We start from the raw sequence: 12373 nt of genomic DNA, 5'->3' as shown, positions 1-12373 counted from the left end.
TCTAAATTTAATCTTTAGTGCATATATGTGTTATCAATATCATTTAAGAATGTCGTTAATGATTTAAATATATGATGTCAATGTCTTTTTCCATTTTTCTAGAACATAACATATCTAAGAAATAGTAGATTTTACTTTGATTTTAATAGCAGATTTATGCCTTTCAGAAATGGGAAACAGCTTGTGAGGCTTCTTACCAATATGATTATTGCACTATTTGGGGTTCTTCCCAACATCAACCTTGTTTTTCGCAAAGAATACTAGAGGTGAATAGTCAACCAAAAAAAATGCATGTCTCCTCCTAGAGCTATCAAATCTCCAATTACAGCTACACCTTACTTTTAGTGGATGCTAAAACTTTTTTTATGCTCTTTTGGCCTTCTCAACATGCACTTGTACTTTTAAAACATGCTAATTCTTATTCAAGGATATTTCCAAGGGAAAAAGATGCAAGTTTGAAGTTCTTAAAAATGTAAATGTATGCTCAAAATTATTTGTTGCTTAGGCTATCCACTAACGAATAATATTGTTTGTTCAAAGTTTGTTGACACGAAACAAAAATTGAAAAGATACTTGCTTTCTAGTACTATTAATTGATTTTGCGTTTTTTATCCTCTATGGGAATTTGTATCCCAAGGGAAAATGTTGCTCTCTTGAGCAGCTCAAATATAAGAACATTCTATGAAAGATTCCGTGCTTCATATAAGTTAAATCATCAGTTTGGTTCTACAATAAAATGTGAGGTCCACTCTATTCTGCGCCACTTAAATATGCTAATTCATCCTTTATTCCATATTCTTGAAATTTGATGGAAGAAATTGGTTATTATAAATTAGGAAAGAAAAGCGGAGAGGGGAAGAGTGGACAAACAACGATTGAGCAAAGACACAGATGGCCAATGATAGGAACTAAACGAAAGTAACACAGATCATAGATGTATAACAGTGTATAGAAAGTACATAAAAACACTTACTTGTATATAAAAAATCAAACATGGTACATCCAATTCAAATACTATAAAAGAATTACAATTTCTACTCCTAGCAGAAAGTAACCAATATGTGTGCCAAACTATCTCCATGTCATGACGGCCCATGCCGGAAACTTCATAGACTTAGATGGTAATCTCAAAGCATCAGTTGGGTACTTTCTAATAGAGTTACAATCGCATATAATTTACTCAAGGAGTAGCAGGTTTGTACGGTGGAGAGAGTGAAGGAAGAGTTGGCTTAGGCAGTTCTGGAATTTCAGGCTTCGGCATAGCTGGGACTTTTATCTTTGGAAGCTCTGGGACTTTTGGCTTTGGTAGTTCCGGGATTTCAGGCTTTGACGTAGCTGGGACTTCTGGCTTTGGAAGCTCTGGGACTTTTGGCTTTGGTAGTTCTGGGATTTCAGGCTTTGGCATAGCTGGGAGCTCAGGCTTTGGCATAGCTGGTACTTTAGGCTTTGGCATAGCTGGAACTTCAGGCTTTGGCATAGCAGGGATCTCAGGCTTTGGCACACCTGGTAGCTCGGGCTTTTTCATAGCGGGAGGAACCTCTGTCTTTGGCACTGCTGGGATTTCTGGCTTTTTCAAGGGAGGAAACTCTAGTTTTGGCATTGCTGGAATCTCAGGCTTTGGCATAGCAGGAATCTCAGGTTTTGGCATAGCTGGGATCTCAGGCTTTGGCAAAGTTGGTAATTCAGGCTTTGGCATAGTTGAGATGTCAGGCTTTTTCATAGCTGGAGAAACCTCAGTCTTTGACACTGTTGGGACTTCTGGCTTTTTCAAGGAAGGAAACTCGGGTTTTGGCATAGCAGGAAGCTCGGGTTTCGGCATAGCAGGAAGCTCGGGTTTTGGCAATGTCGGTAATTCAGGCTTTGGGGCAACTGGTAGCTCAGGCTTTGGCATTGTTGGCATCTTAGGCTTTGGCAAATTTGGTAACTCAGGCTTCGGGACAATTGGTAGCTCGGGCTTTGGCACAAGTGGTACTTCAGGTTTTGGAATAATAGGAATCTCGGGCTTTGGAATGGCAGGGATCTCAGGCTTTAGTATTGTTGGAATCTCAGGCTTCGGCATAGTTGGGATTTCAGGCTTTGGCAAGGCTGGGACTTTCGGGAGTTCTAGTTTAGGTGTCTCAGGGAGGGGTGTCTCTAGAAGGTGGCGTGCGGTTGAGCCAGTTATGTTGCCATTAATGAAGAATAAAATGAGAAATGCAAGTAGTAAGAGGGAGGATAGGTGGTAATGCTTAGCCATTTTTCTGTAGATCGCAGAAGCTTGAAGAAGAATGTGTATAGACTTAATGTGATTTGGATGTGGCATTGGCTTTAATTAAGTCATTTGCTTTATATAGATTTTAAAAAGTGCATGCAACAAGGACTTCAGGATTTTGTTTGTTACGGAAGGACCTGTGTAGGTGAACCTCGTATCCACCTAGCTTCTAGTTGGTACCTCAAAAGTCAATCTGGATTACCTAATTTGTTTAAACCTGTGACATACATATGCTACATATCCGTTTTGCTGGCAACCTTTTATAACGATCCTCTGTTAAGCTGTTTTCATTTCTTTATAAAGAGAAAAGTCATGGATTTACATTTTACTGCAAATCTTCATTTTGGTCTCCACCTAATGGCTTTATGACTCGAGAATACTGACTGGAATTACAACTATTAAAAAGAGAGGTGATTATAATAAGCTGACACTTAGGGTGTGTTCGGTATGGAGGAAAATGTTTTCCAAGGAAAATGTTTTCCTAGAAAATAAGTGAATTTCCACTTATTTTCTCATGTTCGTTTGGGTAGTGGAAAATAAGTGAATTTCTTACTTATTTTCTCATGTTCGTTTGGGTAGTGGAAAATAAGTGAGTTTCTTACTTATTTTCTCATGCTCGTTTGGTTGATAGAAAACGTTTTCCGGAAAATACTCATCCAAGCCTCACCAATTCCAACCCAACCCCATACCCCCACACCCCACTCCCACCCACCCACCTACGCCCTCACCCCCCCCCCCCCCCCCCCCCCCCCCCCCCTCCACCAAAAAAAAAAAAAATCTTTTGATTTTTTTGTTTTTTTTTTGCACCCCCACCCCCCTCCATTTTTTTTTGCACCCCCAACCCCAACCACTCCCGTAACCCATACACCACCCCCTCCCCCCACACACCTTATCCCCACCCGCCCCTACCTCCCCACAACATTTTTTTTGAAGTTTTTAATTTTTTTTTTTGAATTTTCTACACGACCACATCCCTATCACCCCCCTTCCCCCTTGCGTGGAACCCATACCACACTAACACCCCCTCACCCCCTCAACACCAACATTTTTTTTTGAAGTTTTTTATTGTCTTTTGCGAGTTTCTACACCCCCAGACACCCCCTACCCCAAAAAAATCTTTTCACCACCCCCCCCCCCCCCCCCACACCTATACCTCATCACCCCCTCCAAAAGTTTTAATTTTTAACCACGCAAACATTCAATTTTTATAATTGTCAACTTTTTTTCAATATTTTTTTGGACGGGGGTTGGGGTGCAAAAAACCAAAACAAATGTCAAAACTTTTTTTTCAAAATTTTTTTTTGGTTGGGGGGGGGGGGGGTAGGGGTGAGGGTGGGGTGGGGGGGGGGTGAAAAAACCAAAAAAAATGTCAAAACTTTTTTTTCCAAAAATATTAATTTTTTTTACGGGGGGTAGGGTGCGGGGTGGGGTGGGGGTGCAAAAAAAAGTCAAATTTTTTTTTTTTGGGGGGGGGGGGGGGGGGAGGGGTGGGGGTTGGGGGTGCAAAAAACCAAAAAAAAATGTCAAAACTTTTTTTTCAAAAATATTAATTTTTTTTTAGCGGGGCGAGGGGGTTGCGGGGGTGGGGGAGGGGTACGGTGGGGTACAAAAAAAAAGTCAACTTTTTTTTTTCAAAAAAAATAATTTTTTTGTGGGTGGGGGCGGGGAGGGTTACGGTGTGGGGAGGTGAAAAAAACCAAAAATAATGTCAAAACTTTTTTTCCAAAAAAATTTATTTTTGGGCCCGGGGGGAGGGGGAGAGGGATAGGGTGGTGGGTGGGGGGTTTGGGAGTGGTTGGGTGGTGGTGGGGTGGTTGGTGGAATGAACTTGTGAAATTGTTTTCCCTACTTTTATTAAGGAAGTCATTTTCCCCAATTTTGAGGAGAATGTTTTCCAAAAGAAAATGTTTTTCAAAAATTTTGACCAAACGAACATGAGAAAATTAGAAAATATTTTCTGGAAAATGTTTCCCTCATACCGAACACACCCTTAGGTAAAAACGCTGTCCCGTTTTATCAATTTTCTTGCAGAAAAACAATTGCAAACGTCGCATACGAACTCATGAAGTGGATCTAACCCACACAATGCTGGGCTCTTACCACTATACCAAATCCCTGGGGCAAAGATGAGTGAATTTATTGGCGAAGTACCACAACCAAATGACAGACAGAAGCACTTTCTTCTCAACACACCAATTAATGAACACCTAATTTAAGAGAAGTGAAGCATAAAAGATGAAGAAAAGTCATAATTCCTTGTGGTGCTGGAAAGTAACTTAAATCTAAACCACAAAACAAATCATTGAAAGAAAGACAAGCAGATGTCCTATTTTTCTTCAGTTTAACTGCAATGCAGCTGGCTACTGAATGAAAGAAAACCCAGCGCCAAAAAGAATAGAACGAGAGTCAAGAAGACATCTTAGTGATTCTGAAGTTCAGTTCCCAATTATACATATAGTTGAACAACAAATTCTAACCATTGTGTAGAATAGTATCAAGTGTCTCTTGCATCATTAGTTTGGGTAAAGAGGAAATAACATGATTAATGGGTCGATAGAAATCCTTGCAGTACGTGTTTCCATGGCTTTCAAATACCGGATCACTTCAAAGTGATATTGCTAAAAGTGCAAGTTTACATAAAGGAACATGCTTACAAAAAAAAGTTATGAACTACAGGAACGTCAAATCAACTCTTTGTTTAAGGATGAAGAAGATTACAAAAGGTAGTTCTTTACTACACAAGATATGTAATGAGCTTCAGCAGGTCCTGTAATCACATTCATCCTCGCAGCACAAGAGAAACAACAGTCATTACTGTGGAACCGCCACCATCATTCCCTATGAACATATCATCAGAGCCCAAAAGAAGGGAACATATCACTGATGGTGTTTCTGCGCCTCTTTCCTATTGTATATGTCATTGTCATCGAATAAATTGCTTCACCTCCAACCACCTCAACACTTTGATCCACGTAAACTATTCGTTCTTCTTCCATGACTCTCCTGACACCATACCACAGACTAATGACAGCAAACAAAACAAATGCAATAGCTAATAGCCAGGACAGAGTCCAGTAATACTTATCAACTCGACTCTCATTCAGAGTATCCTGAAACCAACTTAGTTTATTTCCCCTCTGACTAACCTTACCCTCTATGTACACTAACAAAATGTTGCTTATACATCCTAACCCATGCATTAAATTGACGGCAGTGAGCATGTAGGAGGCAGATATGGGCTCAAAGTAACTATTGTAGTAATTACTCAAGCTCTTTCCAAACATCCCGTCTACCGCACCGTGGAGGAGATACTGTGGAAGCAGCCAGAACACACTCATCAGAATTTTATCGTCAGTCTCACATGCTGAACTATATCCCCAAAATGAGGGATCCTGCAACCCCGACTCTAGGAGATGATGGTCTTGCTCCTGAACCCCATAGCCAATTCACTAACATGTAATATAGCTTTGGGAATAGTGCTCTTGCTTCTAGTTGGAACCATAGGAAGACAGCTAGAGGAACTCTTAGATGTCCAACCTTATTGTTCATAGTCTTCGCTTGCTCTAGAAAGTAGGTATTTGACAAAGAAGTCATAATCCCACCAAGAATGAAGGTCATAGACATTGGGAATGTGCGAATTACAAATTTAGTAACTTCAACCTCAGGAATGCTGCAAAGCCTCCATCTATTCCTCAATTGCTGCTCTAAAGTCTGGTCAGGCAAGATAATTGCAGCCCTGTCTAGACACCTGAATTGAGTTTTGCGCAATAATCTGTTAGCACAATTTTCTCATATATATCCATGATCGACTGAAATTAACAAAAAAGTCAAAGAGGATATATCCTATTGTCTTGTAACCGTTGAGTCTGTTCTAGATCACCAGTTCACAACGGACAAGTGCAGAAATGGGTAGCAGAAAAGATCTTTAAAACTAAGATGGCATACAAAATAAAGAAACATGCTGAAACTTGAGATTCTTCTTAAGACTAAAGCAAAAACAAAACCAAAGGAGCAAACAGAAAACGAGAGAGCGAGGGAGGACCTCAGCCAATTGGTGTGAAGCAGGCATTGATTACCAGGGTTAGATAAGTTATATAGCTGCCTGCCATCTGTAGGCATTTGATAGAACAGCTTGGAGATAGACGCCGCAAAGACTCGAAATAAAGTAGTGATAGGGCTACCTGCTGGTTTAACATATTCATAGGTACAACATCCGCTCAAGAAAATAAATGCTGCCACTGTGTAAAATATTGCTGGGATGCCAAACCAAAGTGACCACGGTGATATGTATGAAAATCCCAAAACAGCAGCAGCTTTGAACAGTTTCACTGCAAAGGAATGCAGATAATAGATGGAAGGCCCGCTAGCATTTTCTCCAAATTGCTCAACTAGGAAAGAGCCGAAGCTTACTGCTTGACCAGCTGCCCCGAGGGCAGACAGAGCCAATGCTATGTAGAAGAGTATGTGCTGGTCTCCGCCAATGCATTCAGGCTGATAAGGACTGCATGTTCCAGTAGCCTCAGCAAGGACTGGTGGTGTTGACATTGTTAAAAAACCCATACCCTACTTACAAGAACCTTTGAAGACTTAGTAGAAAGTGAATTTCCATTTATACCCCAATTTGGCTAAGAGTTTTAAGCATTAAAAAAGTTCATGGATTCGCACCGACAGATTCTCTGGCTTAGTAAATTGATACGCCAAAGTTTTGAGTTAGTACTGTTGGGAACAAATCTTAATTTGGCACAAGAAGAAACTTAGCTAGACTTAATTGATAGCGAACTTCCATTTGATTACAATTGAGTAAGAGTTCTAAGCATTATAGAAGGTCATGACTCCACACTCACCACTTTCTTTGGTATAAAATTCACGAGTTGAAGTTTTGGGCTATAACTGTTGGAAGCAAAATCCAAATTTAGCACAAGATACAAGGTTTCAAGGAAGACTAAATATGAAATATAGTAGTGGTAGCTCAGTATAGTGTTTCAATGAAATTTTTGGTCTAATTTTACTCAAAATTAACAGTTTTCGCATAAAATTGTGAATAACAGAGGTACGAATTGAGATTCTCTTCTAGCATTTGGAATTCTAGAGTTCGCACCAGAAAGGATTAGATATAAGCATTGCAATTTTGTAGACATTTTAACCAGTTTCTTTCAGGTGTCTTGGACAGAATTGCATCATATATATTAGAGGTCCAGGAAAGAGATCTTAGTAATTGGAAATGTATGATGCAAAACGTGATGCATGGACATAAACGGGAAGAAACTTTTCATGGAAATTAGTAGATTGTGAGACTTGAGAGAGCCACCCTTTTTTATATGGTAAAAAAGAAGCAACAGATGCATACGGCAGTAGATTAATATTACACAAAATTTTAAGAGATTTAGTCCATACTCCATAATAAGATGTAAATAGCAAATTGGAGAGTCAGTCTTGAGCTTCAAGAGGACTAGGTTATCTCCGGTTAATATTTATCCTAACTGTTTTCATTGGCTTTGAAAATGCATAAGGACTGAGTTATTGAGTTCTACTAATTAATACCAATTTGGCAATACAGACAGCTTGACCATAGTTCCTTCAAATGTCTTTCATGCAATGCCATATTAGGAAATGTTGAAATTTTCAAGAGAAAATAAAAGGAATAGGCAAAAGGAAAAGTATTTTTCTTTCTTCTTAGAAGAAAAAAAAAATATACCTTTCTTTCTGCAAAAAGAAAAGTACATTTCTTTATGAAAAAATGCAACTCTTCCTTAAAGGTTGCATCATTTCAGGTTGAAGGATTAAAACATCTCTATAAATAGATGAAATCCTGGAAATATTTCTATCATAAGAAATACTAAAAAAAAAACCAGAATTCTTTCTTAAGAAAAACTGCATAAGTTTAGTGGCTGCAGTATTATTCTTGTGTGTTCAGAGACTTGATTTCATTATTTCTTGGCTTTGCTTCATTCTATCCCGGGAGAGTATTTGTGAGGGACAAATAATTCTCTTTGGAAAGTGCTCCAAATAAGGTATACGGCTTGAAGCATATCCAGATATCTCACCACAAACACACAATTTTCTAACAATCAAAGAGAATTATTATCATGTCTTCCATGAAAGATCTCACCACCAACTTTGCCAAACTTGACAAGTTTGGTGGAGTTGATTTCCGCCGTTGGCAAAAGAAGATGCACTTCCTTCTGACAACACGAAAAGTTGTATATGTGGTTTCCACCGGAGGCCAATGAAGGCGAAGAGGAGACACTAGAAAGCACAAGGGCAAGGATGAAATGGGACAATGATGACTACATCTGCCAAGGACATATTTTGAATGCTATGTCAGATGCTTTATTCGACATCTATCAACATGTGGAAACCGCTAAAGAACTGTGGGATGCTTTGGAGAACAAATATATGTCTGAAGATGCATCTAGTAAGAAATTTCTTGTCTCCCAATTTAATAATTATAAGATGGTAGAAGGTCGGTCGGTCATGGCTCAATTCCATGAAATTCAGCGCATTGTAAGTCGTTTCACCCGACACAAAATTATGATGGATGAAACTTTTATTGTGTCCTCTATTATTGATAAATTACCCTCTTCGTGGAAAGACTCCAAACGGAATCTTAAACACAAAAAAGAGGATATTTCTATGGAAGAACTTGCTAATCATCTTCGTGTAGAACAAGAGCTCCACATGCAGAATGAATCCAAGGAGCCTAACGCTCAAAATGGAAAGGTTCATGTCGTTGAACATGAAGAATCCTCCAAACCACACAAAGGACAATATAACATTAAGAAGAGGCCTTATGATGATGTCAAAAAGAAGAAGGGGTTCCAGGGCATATGCTATGAATGCAACAAATCGGGCGACAAGAAGAAGGATTGCTCTATCTAGAAAAGAAAGAAGAGTCGAGGCAACCAAGGGGCATCAACAAATAACTTTGTGGCCATGATCTCTGAAATCAATGTTTGAAAATGACAATTCTTGGTGGATAGACTCAGGTGCTACCAAGCATGTGTGCAATGATAGTTCCTTCTTCAAGTCACTCACATCAGCTGATAATGGGACTGTCCTCTACATGGGGAACTCTTCAACTGTGGAAGTCAAGGGCACAGGACAAGTGTAATTGAAGTTCACATCCGGAAAGATGTTAACTTTAAGCAATGTATTTTATGTTCCTAGTGTTAGGAAAAATCTTGTTTCTGGAAGCCTCTTGAACAAGCACGGTTTCAAGCAAGTGTTTGAAGCAAATAAGTTTATATTGTCTAAGGGTGGTGTATTTGTTGGGCAGGGTTATTATGCCAATGGGATGTTTAAGTTAAATGTAATTATCAATAATGAGAATGCAATGAAAGATGAAGTTTCTGTTTACATGCTTGACTCTAATTTTTCATTATGGCATTCACGTTTAGGACATGTTAATTTTCATAGAATGAGGGATATGTCTAAATATGGCTTGATACCGATAATGAATATGGATAGTGAAAAATATAAAACTTGCATGTTAACAAAGATCACAAGAAAATCCTTTTCAAGTATTGAGAGAAGTACTAAGTTGCTTGAATTAATTGATAGTGACTTATGTGATTTTCATAGTACCCTACAATTGGAGGAAAGAAATATGTTATTACATTCATTGATGATTACTCTAGATTTTGCAAAGTTTATCTTATAAATTCTAAAGATGAAGCACTGGAAAAATTTAAAATTTACAAGACAGAGGTTGAATTGAAATGCCAATCTTATGTTAAGTGTTTTAAGGACCAATAGGGGAGGGGAATATTATAATCCCACATTTTTCCAAAGCACTGGTATTGTGCATCAAGTAACAGCACCATATACACCACAACAAAATGGTGTAGCCGAATGGAAAAATTGGGTCATAACGGAAATGGTTAATTCTTTACTGTCTAACTCAGACCTAAGTCACAATTATTGGGGTGAAGCCATGTTAACGGCTTGTTATATTCTTAATGGGGGTCCTAATAAAAGAAATTCAAAATTCAACAACCCCACATGAACTTTGGAATAAAAGACAACCAAATTAGAGTCATCTCAAAGTGTGGGGATGTAGGGCTATAATTAAAGTCCCAGAACCTAAAAGGAAAAAGTTGGGTGAAAGAGGAATTGAATGCATCTTTATAGGATATGCTGAAAATATCAAAACCTATAGGTTTTTGGTCATTGAACAAAATGATTCATACTCGGTTAATACCGTCCTTTGAATCAAGAGATGCGATTGTTGATGAAACTCGATTTGTATCAATTCCTAGACCAAAAGATATTGTTTCAAATGATCCAAATTCTTCTACTTCACAACCATTAATCTTTCAAGATAATGAAAATCAAGATGACATTGTTGAAGTAAGAAGGAGTAAGAGAGTTAGAAAAGAAAAGACATATGGAGATGACTTCTACCTCTATTTAGTAGAAGGTTCAACTGATAAAATTGAAAATGAAATTCCTTATTGTTATAGTATGGCAAATGATCCCATTACATTTAGTGAGGCCATGCAATCTTCTGATGCACCGTTATGGAATGAGGCTATCCAAGATGAGATAGATTCCATTATGAAAAATAATACTTGGATCTTGACAGACCTTCCACCCGGTTGCAATAGATGGTAAATGGTTGTTCAAGAAGAAGTTAAAAGTAGACGGTACCATGGATAAATACAAGGCTCGCTTTGTAGTTAGGGGTTTCACCCAAAAACACGGCGTTGACTACTTTGATACTTATGCTCCCGTGGCTAGAATAGCCACAATAAGGCTTCTTATTGCACTAGCCTCCATTTACAATCTAGTAATTCACCAAATGGATGTCAAAACTGCGTTTTTGAATGGTGAATTGGAAGAGGAAGTCTATATGAGACAACCTGAGGGGTTTGTAGTTAAAGGACAAGAGAAGAAAGTTTGCAAACTTGTAAAATCATTGTATGGGCTAAAACAAGTCCCTAAGCAATGGCATCAAAAATTTGATGAAGTAATTTTGTCAGTGTGTTTACTTAAAATTTGAAAAAGAAAAAGGAGTTTTCGTTTGCTTTTATGTAGATGATATGTTGATTTTTGGGACCGACATAGAATAGGTTGAGACCACCAAAAGATTTCTATCTGCTCAGTTTTCCATGAAAGATATGGGAGAAGTGGATGTCATTCTTGGTATAAGAATTATTAGAAATGGTGGGGGTTTTACCTTACTCAATCTCATTATATCGAGAAAGTGTTAAAGAAACTCAATCATTTTGATTGTAATCCTGTTTCTACACCGTATGATCCATGTTTTAAATTGGAAAGAAATGGCGGAAGGCCAATTGCTCAACTTGAGTATGCTAAGTTGATCGGGTGCTTGATGTACGCTATGACTAGTACGAGACCCGACATTGCGTATGCAGTGGGTAAGTTGAGTAGATATACTTGCAATCCGAGTGAGCATCATTGGCATGCCATAAGAAGAGTACTAAAGTATCTCAAGAAAATGCTAGATTATGGCATCTATTACAGTGGTGATCCCGCTATACTAGAAGGGTATTCCGATGCAAGTTGGATCACTGATCAAGAGGATTATTCCTCAACAAATGGATGGGTATACCTGTTGTTGACACCCGATTTTGTCCCACCTTTCCTCCAAAATACCCATTTTACGCTTCTAATATTTTTGGCAATTTTAAAACAAAATTATTTATATTTTGTTTACTATAATTATTAGCTTTTATTAATACCGGCATTTCATTATCCTGTCATTATCTTTTACAACCGTTACTATTATTATTATTATTATTATTATTATTATTATTATTATTATTATTATTATCATTATTATTATTGTGTTATTATTATTATTACCAGTATTCTTATAAGTCGTATTTTTATCGTTTCAGCATTTTTACCAGCTTATGCACACGCATCGCATTTATCTTCGCATAATTTAATAATAGCATTTACTTACTGTTGAATTTCAAATATATTATCGCACGGCAATTACGGCATCATTTTATTTTCATCTAAATACTAATAAATACATATTTATATTTAGGGGGGATATTTTAGCACACTCAATATATGATTAATTTAAAATGGGTCTCTTATTTTAAATTTAGAAGCCAAACAAATTTCTTCCATCCACCCAATATTTTAAAA

The 12373-nt window shown here is 37.9% G+C and overlaps 1 protein-coding gene and 1 pseudogene across 1 annotated transcript; both read right to left on the bottom strand.

Moving 5' to 3' along the window:
- Nucleotides 1-937: 937 nt before the first annotated feature.
- LOC132063165 (protein PELPK1-like) lies at nucleotides 938-2318 on the bottom strand. Its single transcript, XM_059455616.1, has one exon. The coding sequence runs from the start codon at nucleotides 2300-2302 to the stop codon at nucleotides 1181-1183; it is 1122 nt and encodes a 373-aa protein (XP_059311599.1). The 5' UTR covers nucleotides 2303-2318; the 3' UTR covers nucleotides 938-1180.
- Nucleotides 2319-4775: 2457 nt separating this feature from the next.
- On the bottom strand, nucleotides 4776-6867 carry LOC132063168 (protein NRT1/ PTR FAMILY 5.5-like; annotated as a pseudogene).
- Between the last annotated feature and the right edge of the window lie 5506 nt (nucleotides 6868-12373).

This window comes from Lycium ferocissimum, chromosome 7 (assembly GCF_029784015.1).
Source record: "Lycium ferocissimum isolate CSIRO_LF1 chromosome 7, AGI_CSIRO_Lferr_CH_V1, whole genome shotgun sequence".
NCBI classification, from domain to species: Eukaryota; Viridiplantae; Streptophyta; class Magnoliopsida; order Solanales; family Solanaceae; genus Lycium; species Lycium ferocissimum.
The sequence above is the reverse complement of the archived record's forward strand: the minus strand, read 5'-3'. Positions and strand labels throughout refer to the sequence as shown.